Source organism: Raphanus sativus, unplaced genomic scaffold (assembly GCF_000801105.2).
Source record: "Raphanus sativus cultivar WK10039 unplaced genomic scaffold, ASM80110v3 Scaffold0436, whole genome shotgun sequence".
In the NCBI taxonomy this organism is placed as follows: domain Eukaryota; kingdom Viridiplantae; phylum Streptophyta; class Magnoliopsida; order Brassicales; family Brassicaceae; genus Raphanus; species Raphanus sativus.
In genome coordinates this window covers 27,231-38,035 of record NW_026615755.1, presented here as the reverse complement: position 1 = coordinate 38,035, position 10,805 = coordinate 27,231, and the positions used below count along the sequence as shown (strand labels likewise).

The following is a 10,805-nucleotide window of genomic DNA, read 5'->3' as shown; positions in this document are numbered from 1 at the left end:
TCATTTAAGTTTCATAATGCTAGGCACTTTTTTGTATCATAACTTTTATTTTTGCTCTGTTTTTCTGTCGTTCATAGAAGCTTGCTGACCTGTGAAAGATAACAATCTTCTTTTGCCTGAATACGGAGAGAATTTTTTTTTGTTCTTAACATGTTCGATGCAATTCCTTTGAGAGTAAGTTATTACCAATTCAAAATGGCTCACCTTTTTTATGTGTTTCGCCTCTTTGCAGGTTATTGTTGTATAGTGTTGAAGATATCATCATGGCTGCTCTTCACGGTTAATGTATTGGAAGGGGGAGAGAGATAAACATTTCTAACTTTCTATCTGTTTTGTTTTCTGCAATTTTCTATTGGTTTCGAGTTCCAGACTTTTGGATCAATTGTATGATTGTTTCTATATTATTTGTTTGCAATAATCTTTTGTGATTTTTATTAATTTTCTTACATGATCATGCAAATACCATCTAGTTCTTACATAAATATAACCGATTAGTGCAACATTAGTCTATCCAAATTCAGTCATCAAATTTTAGAATGATTCTTTCTAAGGCAAGTGTATATTTTGTAGATTGGGATTCCAGGTTGCAGCAACGGATGGTGGAAATGTTTCCGCTAAGATCAGCATATGCTGCTTACGGAAAGATACATTATTTGATGAGCATTTTACTCGGATCATTAACCCAAAGGTATTTGAAAATTTTGGTTCCTCCTTGAACGTGTTTTTACTGTTTATGGAACTATTTTATGCTGGTTTTGCCTTAAGACACATCTTGTGACTTGCAGGAGCACCAAAGTTTCAGAATTTGTAGCCACGGGAAATGTTGCAAGGTTTTGCTTCCTATGTCTTCGAACTCAAGTTTCCACTGGCTGATTGTTTTCCTTTAGATTTTAAGGGTCCACGATTGTTTCTAGGCTCCTATGATTTTTCGGCCCTGATAATATAATATGCCTTTGCTTGTTTTCACTATACTTGTATCTACAGTTGGCCGAAGTTGGGTTTGGTTGCTTCGAGCGAGGGTCGTCTGTTTCAGCTTTTTGAGATCCAGGGTTGTGTAACAGAGAACGGTACTAATTCAGACAGTAACGTTGGCAGAAGGTTTCTTGGCTTAGCCGCAGCGGCAGCCTGTGCTATGTACTCGTTGAGTCTCTGACTATCACTTTCTCGTTAGGTGGTCAAAATCTTTCTTTCCCCGAAATTGTTGAGCTATGTTCTCTTTTTTTATGTCTTGTCAAAGTGACCACAGTACAGTGAACTCTTGTGGAAGCTTGGGTGCTTTCTACTTTATGATGTTGGAGAGCGTTAGTAGGGAATTTATGCCAAGGTATGTGTATTAACGTTGATATGATTCTGTTTCTATAAGTTACTTTTCGTGCAGAGTGGAGGGTCTCATTCATAGTTGTCACCCATATCTGATTGGCGGTTTTTAGTGTTTTTTACTTGAGGTTACTTCTCCTTGACTTCTCTAAGTGGGAGAAGCATTCTGGGAGGTTTTGTGATATCTGATTCTTTTCTCCTCTGCAACTTCATTCTGTTTCTACAAGGTACAGTTGTTCTTGTCTCTTGTTGTATTCTTCATCGATATCATTATGCATTATACTCACATTCAGATTAAGTAAGTTAACAAATTTATGAAAAGTGAGTTGACTCTCTTGGGGCTCCATTGAATGTTAACAATTTCTCTTGATACAGATTTTAATGATTTGTCGTTGTTCTTTTTTTTGGATTATTCTGGTTTTCCAATTAGATAAGGTGGCACTGAGGTTCTCTTGAGTTTTACTTTACCTTACATTTGCGTCAGGACATGAAGTTTTTTTTTGTGTGATGATATTATGTTTTTGGATATTGTTCGGCTCTTGATTCTGTAGATTTCCAGATATTGGTTTTGAAGAGGTTTGAGGTATAACTGGTCATATATTTCTTGAAAATCTCATTTTGACATATATTTGTAATAGGTTGCCACCCTCTTCCAGGGTCCAAATTGTATCTGACCTGTTCATGTTGATTACTCATTTGTGTCATAATTCTGGTTTCGTCCTTTTCCAGGGAACCAAGGAAACGTGGCACTGATTTAGAGATGAAGTTACATTGTAAGTCTGTGTGGTTCCCAAGTTCATGCATGAAGACAGTAGGAGAGGTACATTTTACAACCTGTGCTCTGTTCTGCTTTTAGTCATATCTTCTTCCTTGTCGTTTTATTCTCTTTCCAAACTGATGTTCTTTAAGTGAATTATCTGTCCTGCTTTCCAAATTTAAGTTCTTTTATGTTCTGCAACAGGAGACTTTTCTTAAATTCTCTACTTAATTTTGAGGGGTCTTGACATTTTTTTAGCCATATCTCTTTATTAAGTAATCGCTATCCCATTTTCTCTTTCATTTTTTTTGTGTTAATAGGCTCTGTCTCTCTGGCTTTCTGTTAAGTTTTTTGCCCTCCACAGTTATTTGTTTTTTGCTTAGGTTCATATGGTTCTCCTGAGTTTTGCTTTTGCATTTTTCTGTGGAGAAACTCTTTTTCAGAATTATTATTTTTTATCTATCGCAGTACTTTGATCTGAATGGTTGGCCGTTGCTTTGTGGGAGACATTTCAGAATATTCAGCACTTGATGATTTGCTTCTTTGTGCATTAAAAATTTCTCATTCTGTTTTGGGATTTTTTTTCTGTGAAGAGAGAAGTATATATTACCGGATAAGTTAAAGTTCTGGACATTTTGCTCTTTCTAGATCTGGTCAAGCTCCATTGCGGATGTCTTTGTTAACCTTGTATTAACTTAAAATTGTTTTGCTCTGTTTTTTATTTGTGTGCATTTAGATGGATATCGAGACTGAAGGTCTGTTTTGATACTATTTGAGACGTATCCAATAAAGCAGGCTTTTGGAGGGACTTCAATCAGGTTTTTAAGTAGGAAATAAACTTTGTGTTCTTCACTGATCAGTTCAAATAAACTTCCTTGTTTCTGATTCTACTAGGCTACTTTTTCGTGGAGGACATGTCATTGACTTTTTGGTGCTCCACCGAATATTAATAATTTTTGCATTCGAATGAGATGAGGTGGCACTGAAGGTTCTATTAATTGCTTCAGGACATGAGGGTCTTCTGTTTGGTGTTACTTTTCTTTTTAGATGTTCTTGTACTTCAGCTCTTGATTCTGTAGAGCGAGATCTAGTTCACGACTGAACATTGAGTTTTATGACCGTACTACTAACTGAATGCATCAATCTGAGTTTGCTGTCTATCTTTCCTGTTGTAACGTGTTTCGAGTCAAGTTATGTTATGTTCTGCAGCAGTAAGAGACTTTTCTTAGAGTCTGTCGTTTACAAGATTCTACCAAATTGTGAGGTGAAACTGAAGGTTCTCTTGAGATTTTTTTTTTTTTGTTGTTGTGCAGAGTCTTTGTCTTTGACAATTCTTTGATTTAATTAGTTGACTTGAGGTGGTTTTTTATAGTTTATAATCTTCAGCTCTTGATTTGTTTAGGTTACCTCACTTGTTATTTTTCAACTTCATTCCACCTGTCTCCGACGTGAAGTACTTTTATTAGTATTTTCAAAGGATCGGTTGCTCACTTTTACTTTTCCTTTGTGTCTGTTATTTTAGGCTTATTCTTGGGGTTATTGAAGGTTCAGACGTTCATATGTTTTCTATTGGTGAACCCATGTCAGAAGGTATATACTTTTTGAAGAGGTTTTCATATTCATGCCATTATCAGGACTCGGTCAAAATGGATACTTTGATTTGATATACTAGTAATTGTTTTGGGACTAGTTACATTTGGCGGTGATCTCACAGGAATGATTTGTTATAGGTTTGCTGAATTATGTTTATTGAGAAGTTTTCTGTTGACACCGCCAGAAGATGGGTAAGTAATAGACATGATCTCCGAGAACCAAGTTAGTTTTTCTTTGTTAACATTGGTGGTAATTTTGTGCTTTGTGTTTTAGATTGTTGGATACTATGCCAAGAAAGTTTGCTTTTTGTGTACTTCTTTATGAAAACAGCTGACAGTGTGTGTTGTATTGCTACTTATTATCACTTTGTTCCATTTCATTTTGTTAGTCTTGATGTCATGCTTTGAGATATTTTACAATAGGGTTTTAAGTTGATGAATACTGGAAGGGTTTTTTAGCTGGTTATATTATTTCATCATGCCATTATCTTTACTTGATCTGTGTGCTAGAAATAATTTTGGGATCAACGTCTCAGTGGATGATCCAGGAAACAGACGTTTCTGGTCTCTGATGGTTGCCTGTTCAGTGGATAGTTCTCAGCCTTTCTCCTTTTGGCGATTTCACATTTCAGGGGTTTCCAATCTCCATCGTTTTTTAATTCTTAAATTAGTCGATGTTGAATATCCTGATAAACTTTATTGGTTGCATTGTAGGCGAGTCAAGAGGTTTCACTCTTGATAAGACTCGAGCATAAGAATCTGGTTAAGCTTCTTGGTTTCTGTAATGAAGGAGATGAAGTGATTCTTGTCTCTGAGTTTGTCCCCGACCGCTTTATCTTCGGTGAGACTTCCAAAACAGCTGCATTTTCTATAGATTTTAGAAATTCTTAACAAATGGTACCGGTACAGATAACTTGACAAGCTAGTGAAATCAATGTCACAGAAAGTGAAAAAACACCGGTCATCGAAACTGTGATCTTACAAAGTTACACAATACAATGGGATAGTCTCTTTGCTGTAATCATCTTCAGCTGCATCTAACATCAGCTACAAGATGGCGAATCCGAGGAGCATACCATTTCACTTTCTCTATATGTTCTACTGTAACTTCCCACCTACGACCTAAACCATGACAAAACCCAAAATATAAGCCTGAGTGTTATTCTGTGATTAACCAAAATCAAGAAAACCCCACTACATCAGAGTCTTGATTTAGTAACCAAAATCAGAAAAAAAAAAAGCTTTTGACAAAATAGTCTTTTACCTTCGGCTCTGGCGATATCACTTAATGATTTGGAGACATGCTCGGCCCAACTTGTCACATCCGTGTCCTTGACGTTTCCATGCACATGGAGTATTCCTCCCTCGGGCCTGCATGTTCCAATACCAAGAACAGAGACATTAGTGAAACTCATGTTATTTCCCAAACTTATGTAAGCAAATTAAAACCACCTTAACGCCTGGATAGCTGTGACCCAGCTTCCTTCGCTAGATGGGATAAGACCAAGACAGACTCTGTCAGCTACTCCCTGAGAATCAAAAAGACTGTTAGTTAGTCCAACAATTTGCCTAAGATTGAATAGACTATGAGCAGTTTTGGGAATTATCATCAACGTACTTTAGGTGCAGTGATCCGGTTATCTCCTTCAAGAACCATACAACGGTCAGAAACAAAATTTGCTTCAACGTTATGTCGAAGTGCTTCAATGGCATGAGGATTCCATTCACAAGCATATACCATCGTTGCCTTTGCCCTGCAAAAGCATATAACAAGAATGAAGTGAAGCTGCAAGAGATCATTCTTCACACTACTACTTTCATTTGTTTAGTGGCACACACCTCACAAGGAAAGGGAGGGTAAAGTATCCAATTCCAGCGAACAGGTCCACCACAACTTCATTTTCGCAGGCCATGTTACCCATACGCAGCTTTTCCGAGAGATTGCCCCATGAGAACATACACTTGGTAGCATTAAAAGAGTACAAGATTCCATTTTCACGATGATCCACCCATCCATCGTCTCCCACAAGAATCTCCAATGTACTATCCCTTGTACCGTTGGCTTCCACACGTCCCTTGAAAGCAAATGTAAACAGGAGTGAGACAAAATGCTTACTAATCCTTCAAACTATAACGAAAAGATTTAAGTATTACACTTAAAACATACTTGGCGTGCAAGACGGTTGGCACTAAGCGATACAGCAACAGCAGACCAAACTTCCTCACTTATAGAGCTCCAAGCTGGATCTTTAAAAGATGTTACAGGTAGTACGACAATATCTCCAAGCCGTTCCCATCTACCAATAGAGGAAACACAAAATAATTATCAAATTGAAGTGAAAACAAAATAAAATTAGCATTTTGTAACACTCACTTCTGTGGAAGCTCATCCAAAAGCTCCTCTGGTAGACCTTTCTGTTTAAGTATAGACGTGACAGCTTCTTTCATTCTTTGTAAAGGAGACTTTGCTACTTTTTTGGCTTCAACAGCTACAGTAGTGAATTTTCTAGCACCAAGCTCCTTCAATAGATTCAAAGCCACAGAGCTGGATATTTCCTTCAGCGATAGACCCTTTGTGAGCTGACTGGTAAGGTGATTATCTTCTGACCCTTCTAAATCCTTGTCCAAAAGCTGCTTTTCATGGAAAAGCTCAGAGAACTTCTTAGTCACGGGGAAGCAGATATAAAGACCTTTTTCGTGTGAGTAAACTTTCCTCTCAAGGTCTAACCATCCAAAGTTTTTAAGTATGTCCTTGCCAAACTTTGCATACTTTCTTTCTAACTGTAAGACACAGGGCTGACACAGAGAAGCTTCAGTCTTCACTTCTATAGAAGCATCTTCGTGTTGAGGAGTGACATGATTTTCGCTCATAGTCAATGATTGAAGCAAGTTGATCTTCACTGGTTCACTAAACTTTGTCCCAAAAGCATAGCAAGCAGCCCCACCCCCAATAACGATAAGATCATCGCCAATCACACTAGCTGTACTTCGAACTAATAGCTCTTTGTTCATAAAGTCCAGTCTCACACTCCTCCACAATCGGTGCTTCAGATCTAGCAGAACTAAATCATGACAGTTTTGCGAAACAGGGCAACCTCCAATTATGCCAATAACATGTTTATACACAAACATGGAGTGCGAAAACCTGGCCTGAGGCCATTTCCCTGAAACCACTTCAAGTTTCCAAGAAGAGCTTTGCACGTCAAAGCTGTATAGATCATCAAGTACCTTCTCACCATTGTATCCTCCAAACATGAATAGCTGAGACTCATATGCAACCATATCATGAGAGTGGCGTGCACAAGGCCATTGACCTCTCTGTTCAATTTCTTTCCACTGAAGGTTCTTGGTGTCCAAAAGGTGCAACGAGGATAATATCTTCTCCTGGTTAAGTCCCCCGAATACGTATATATTTGAGCCAATACTGGCTGCTGCATGACGATGCCTCGGAGGAAATTCACATCCAATGCATCTCTGTGAGCTCCACTCACACTTTGATATATCAAGCATCCAAATATCATTCAGAATATTCAAGGGATCAGCTCTTCCTCCAATAACAAACATGAGATCGCCAACCATTGAAGCTGTATGTCCAAGCCGTGGTGATGGAGATTCATTGACTGTGACCAACTTTAAGGTGCCGCATGAAGGGTCGAGCAACATAGACTCGTTTCTTCTGGCATGTCTACCAAAACCGCCAAAGCCACCAAACACGATAACTTCTCTTCTGTCTGTTTTATTTATAGTACAAGCTGAATGTCCCCAGAGGTGAAGCTTCTCGACAGGTTCCCCGGTGATGGATATTGTTGAGAGCGGCATAAGATCTTGATGAAGCCCTGCCAATTAATTAGATATGGAAACTGGATGTCACGTTTAAAATTTGGAAAGTTATCCTGCAAACCAAATATAGCATGGCTCAAATTCTCGACCAAAGATAGTCTACCACTAGCATAAACGCTACATTACGTCCAATCCTACTGCATTATTCTAGGCATGAGCATTCTACTTGAAATCCGGAGAACCGGACCTAAAAACTGAGAGTTGAACCGAACCCGGAACTCACAAGTATCAGTTTCTATATATCTATATCAAAATCCAAACCGAGACCAAATATAAGAAATATAACTTTTATAAGAAAAAGATTAATTATATTTAAATATAATATACCAAAATATTCATAAACCTACTAAGAATATCCAAACCAAGAACGAAATTAGTACCCCAAATATTAAAAAAAAAAAAAAATTCTACCTAAAAGTATTAATTATATTCAAATGTAAAATAACCAAATATCTATAAATATAGTTTATAAACCTACTAAAACCCCAAAAATACTTGAAAACCCAAGTTACCCATAATTATTCAAATTACCAAAAAAATTATCTGAATATTTTAATTCCAAAATAATTCAAATTTAATCCAAACCATTCTAATTAAGCGGTATTTTACCCAAATTACCCAAAAACCGAACAGAACCAGAACCAATTATTCTGTTTAAGCGGTATTAGCTAGTTTATTGTTTTATTATCCGACCCGGCGAACCAATCTGAACAAACTTGATATTGATCTAGCTCAGCGAAAATTACCAGGATGCAAGTCACCATTGTTGATACTTCTTGACTCCTGAGTTCCAGCTAGATTCTCGAAATTATCCTCCTCGTCTACATCATTACCATCACCTGGACTTTTGAAACCGTTACTTAACAAAGCCAAACCAAACCCATCAGTCCGCTTCCTATTAGCAACCATCTTCTCATTCGCAACACCGACAAGAAACCTCACATACTCCCTCGAAACCAACACCGTCTCCGTATCGCCCAACGGCACCTCCATCCGAATCGAACACCGTATAGCTATAATTACCCTTTTACCCTCCCCGCAGCACGTGATCCCCGACTCTCTAAACCCCGCTGAGATCGCCGTCGCCACGAGAAACTGAGCCGAGCTCACGTCCTTGCACTCCACCGCGATGATCAAAGGCTCGAATCTGAAGACCAGCTCGCTGGAATCAGTAATCTGAGTCGGCGGGTTGGGAGGGAAGAGGAGGTTGAGTACCGACTCCGGATCTGCTGGATCGTGAGTGATGTAGAGCCACGAGCCGCCGCGAGCTTTCTTCTTGGTTGTTGTTGTAGTTGTTGATTGTGGTTTGGGTTGGGAGAGGATTGAGATACGGCCGGAGCAGGAGCTGGTGGTGAAGAAGGAAGGGTGGTGGTTGATGGTTTCGAGGAGAGGGAGGATGGGCTCGTCCAGGTAGCCTTTTGGAGATTTGTCCGTTACCGATGACCGGATTGAGGCTAGCGTCGCGGCTTTCCTCTTCTCGAATTCCATGTTTTTTTTTTCTCTTCGAAGTTGATGTGGAGAAACCCTAGCTAAGCTAAGCTGAGGTTTTGTAAACCCCTTTTAGATCTTGGTGGTGACGAAGGTGTGTATGGGGTTGTCGGACGAAACGGTCATAGCCGCTGCCGTTTTGATACATTGATACGACAGCGTATTCTCTGTTAAGTCAATTAACTGTGTCGACCCGGTTTTGGGATTAAACATTCCGGTTCAGTCAGACTCATTTCATGCTGAACAAGGGACAACACAATGTTTTCTTTTTTTTCTCAACTACAACTTTCCATTATCCAACAGTGTTCAAACCTACAATAGACATATCAGCATTCACAATTGTTTTCAACCAATCTGGCAGAATAGAATACACCTTAGAGACATGATTCAAAAAAAAAAAGTCTCATTGGCTATTCTATCTGCTGCTTTGTTCCTTTCTCTTGAGTAATACCTCACTTGAGAGCCTGGCATTTCTTGGATGATTGGTTTGAGTTTTGGCCATACTTCCTAGCTACTTGCAATCATCTTCGACAGCACCAGGGAGTCTTTTTTTTTTCTTTTGACATGCAGAAATGTATGTTCATTGATTATCTTTCAATGAAGTTGAAAAAGTAATTTTTTCGATAGAAGATATCTATTCTTTAGATATTCATATAATATCTCTAAATTATTAATATTACAATATAATTTTGTCTATGTGTAAAATGGATATTTGTACACTCCTTTTCTATTCTTCTTAACATTACAAGATTAAGAGAAAATATTCAAGTATGATATATATAAAGTTGATATTCAGAAATTATCAAATAAAATATTTTTTTTTTTGCAGTTTTTCTTTTTTCTTATTTATGAGAACTCCACTAACATATTGTCGATAGAAAATTTCTTGGATTTGAGATTTTATTTTTCAGAGTTTGTAATTATTATGGATAAGTTTTGTTTTTCCTCAAAGTCCATCAGATCTTGCTCCAATACAAATTAGAGATTGTGAAGCAACAACAACTCAAAGACGTCTCCTTTCGTAGCTCAGTCACCAACACACACTCAAGATATCGCTTCAAACTTGACGTCTCGACCACACTTCATCTGAAACAGAGCAAAGAACAGAGAAAGAACAGAGCTTTCAACAAGAAGAAACAAGACAGAACTTGGTAACCCAGTTACACCCGTTAACGAGGGTGTTAGTCTGGGCCGGGAACGGTATCCCGGAATCCACTAGATCAGAAGTTACAAGAGAGTATCTGAAACCCCACACAAGCCCCTTACAAAGCCTTACTTGGATTCACTCTCTACCTCTACCCAAGAACAAAGATACAAGCTTATACTTTATACAATGTTCTCTCTTTCTTGTGTTACTGTCTCTCTAAGCAATGTACCTATTTATATGAAAAGACCTTGTAACCTAGTTGCTTCAGTGATGTCGTTTTACTCTTATCACAAGCACGCTCCTCGTACGGAAACAGGCTGTCCACTCTCTCTTATCTTCTTGTTCTACAGCCGACAAAACAGCAGATTGCTTTTGCCTTTATGAGCTGCTGCAAACGGCTAGTCTTTGTGGTCCTGCAAAGAGAGTGGCACGTGATCTTGTCCATCATACATTGCTTACTTCTTCTCCACGTCTTTGTCTTTACTTCTTCATGATCTTCTTTACTAAAGCTCAACAAATCTCCACCTAGTAAAGACAGATCTCAAACCGACAACAGACAAACTTCTTGAGAGATAGATGATAACGATCTAGAACTGTGGATTCTGTTCCCGGATCTCTGAGTCTTTTACTCAGACTTGACTCTCAGTAAGTTCAAAGCAGATTG

General features: G+C 38.4%; 2 protein-coding genes across 25 annotated transcripts; one reads left to right on the top strand and one right to left on the bottom strand.

The window, feature by feature from the left end:
• Nucleotides 1–955: 955 nt before the first annotated feature.
• LOC108846798 (uncharacterized) lies at nucleotides 956–4,892 on the top strand. 24 transcript variants are annotated; one of them, XR_008940161.1, is made up of 9 exons: nucleotides 956–1,140; nucleotides 1,238–1,324; nucleotides 1,431–1,544; nucleotides 2,047–2,137; nucleotides 2,811–3,338; nucleotides 3,597–3,664; nucleotides 3,805–3,858; nucleotides 4,203–4,507; nucleotides 4,576–4,892. XR_008940161.1 is itself a non-coding variant. In XM_056996942.1 (4 exons), exons 1-4 carry the CDS (start codon nucleotides 3,634–3,636, stop codon nucleotides 4,705–4,707), a joined length of 354 nt encoding a protein of 117 aa, XP_056852922.1. In that variant the 5' UTR covers nucleotides 3,345–3,633; the 3' UTR covers nucleotides 4,708–4,892. The 24 variants fall into 24 exon arrangements, 1 of the variants encoding a protein (XP_056852922.1); XR_008940164.1 differs by having other exon boundaries at nucleotides 956–1,171; nucleotides 1,247–1,324; XR_008940151.1 differs by having other exon boundaries at nucleotides 956–1,324.
• LOC108846796 (tRNA wybutosine-synthesizing protein 2/3/4-like) lies at nucleotides 4,515–9,062 on the bottom strand. Its single transcript, XM_018619999.2, has 8 exons — nucleotides 8,253–9,062; nucleotides 6,041–7,502; nucleotides 5,834–5,963; nucleotides 5,506–5,741; nucleotides 5,285–5,420; nucleotides 5,119–5,195; nucleotides 4,931–5,037; nucleotides 4,515–4,788 (listed from the first exon to the last, which is right to left on the bottom strand). The coding sequence occupies exons 1-8, from the start codon at nucleotides 8,992–8,994 to the stop codon at nucleotides 4,694–4,696; spliced, it is 2,985 nt and encodes a 994-aa protein (XP_018475501.1). The 5' UTR covers nucleotides 8,995–9,062; the 3' UTR covers nucleotides 4,515–4,693.
• Nucleotides 9,063–10,805: the final 1,743 nt, after the last annotated feature.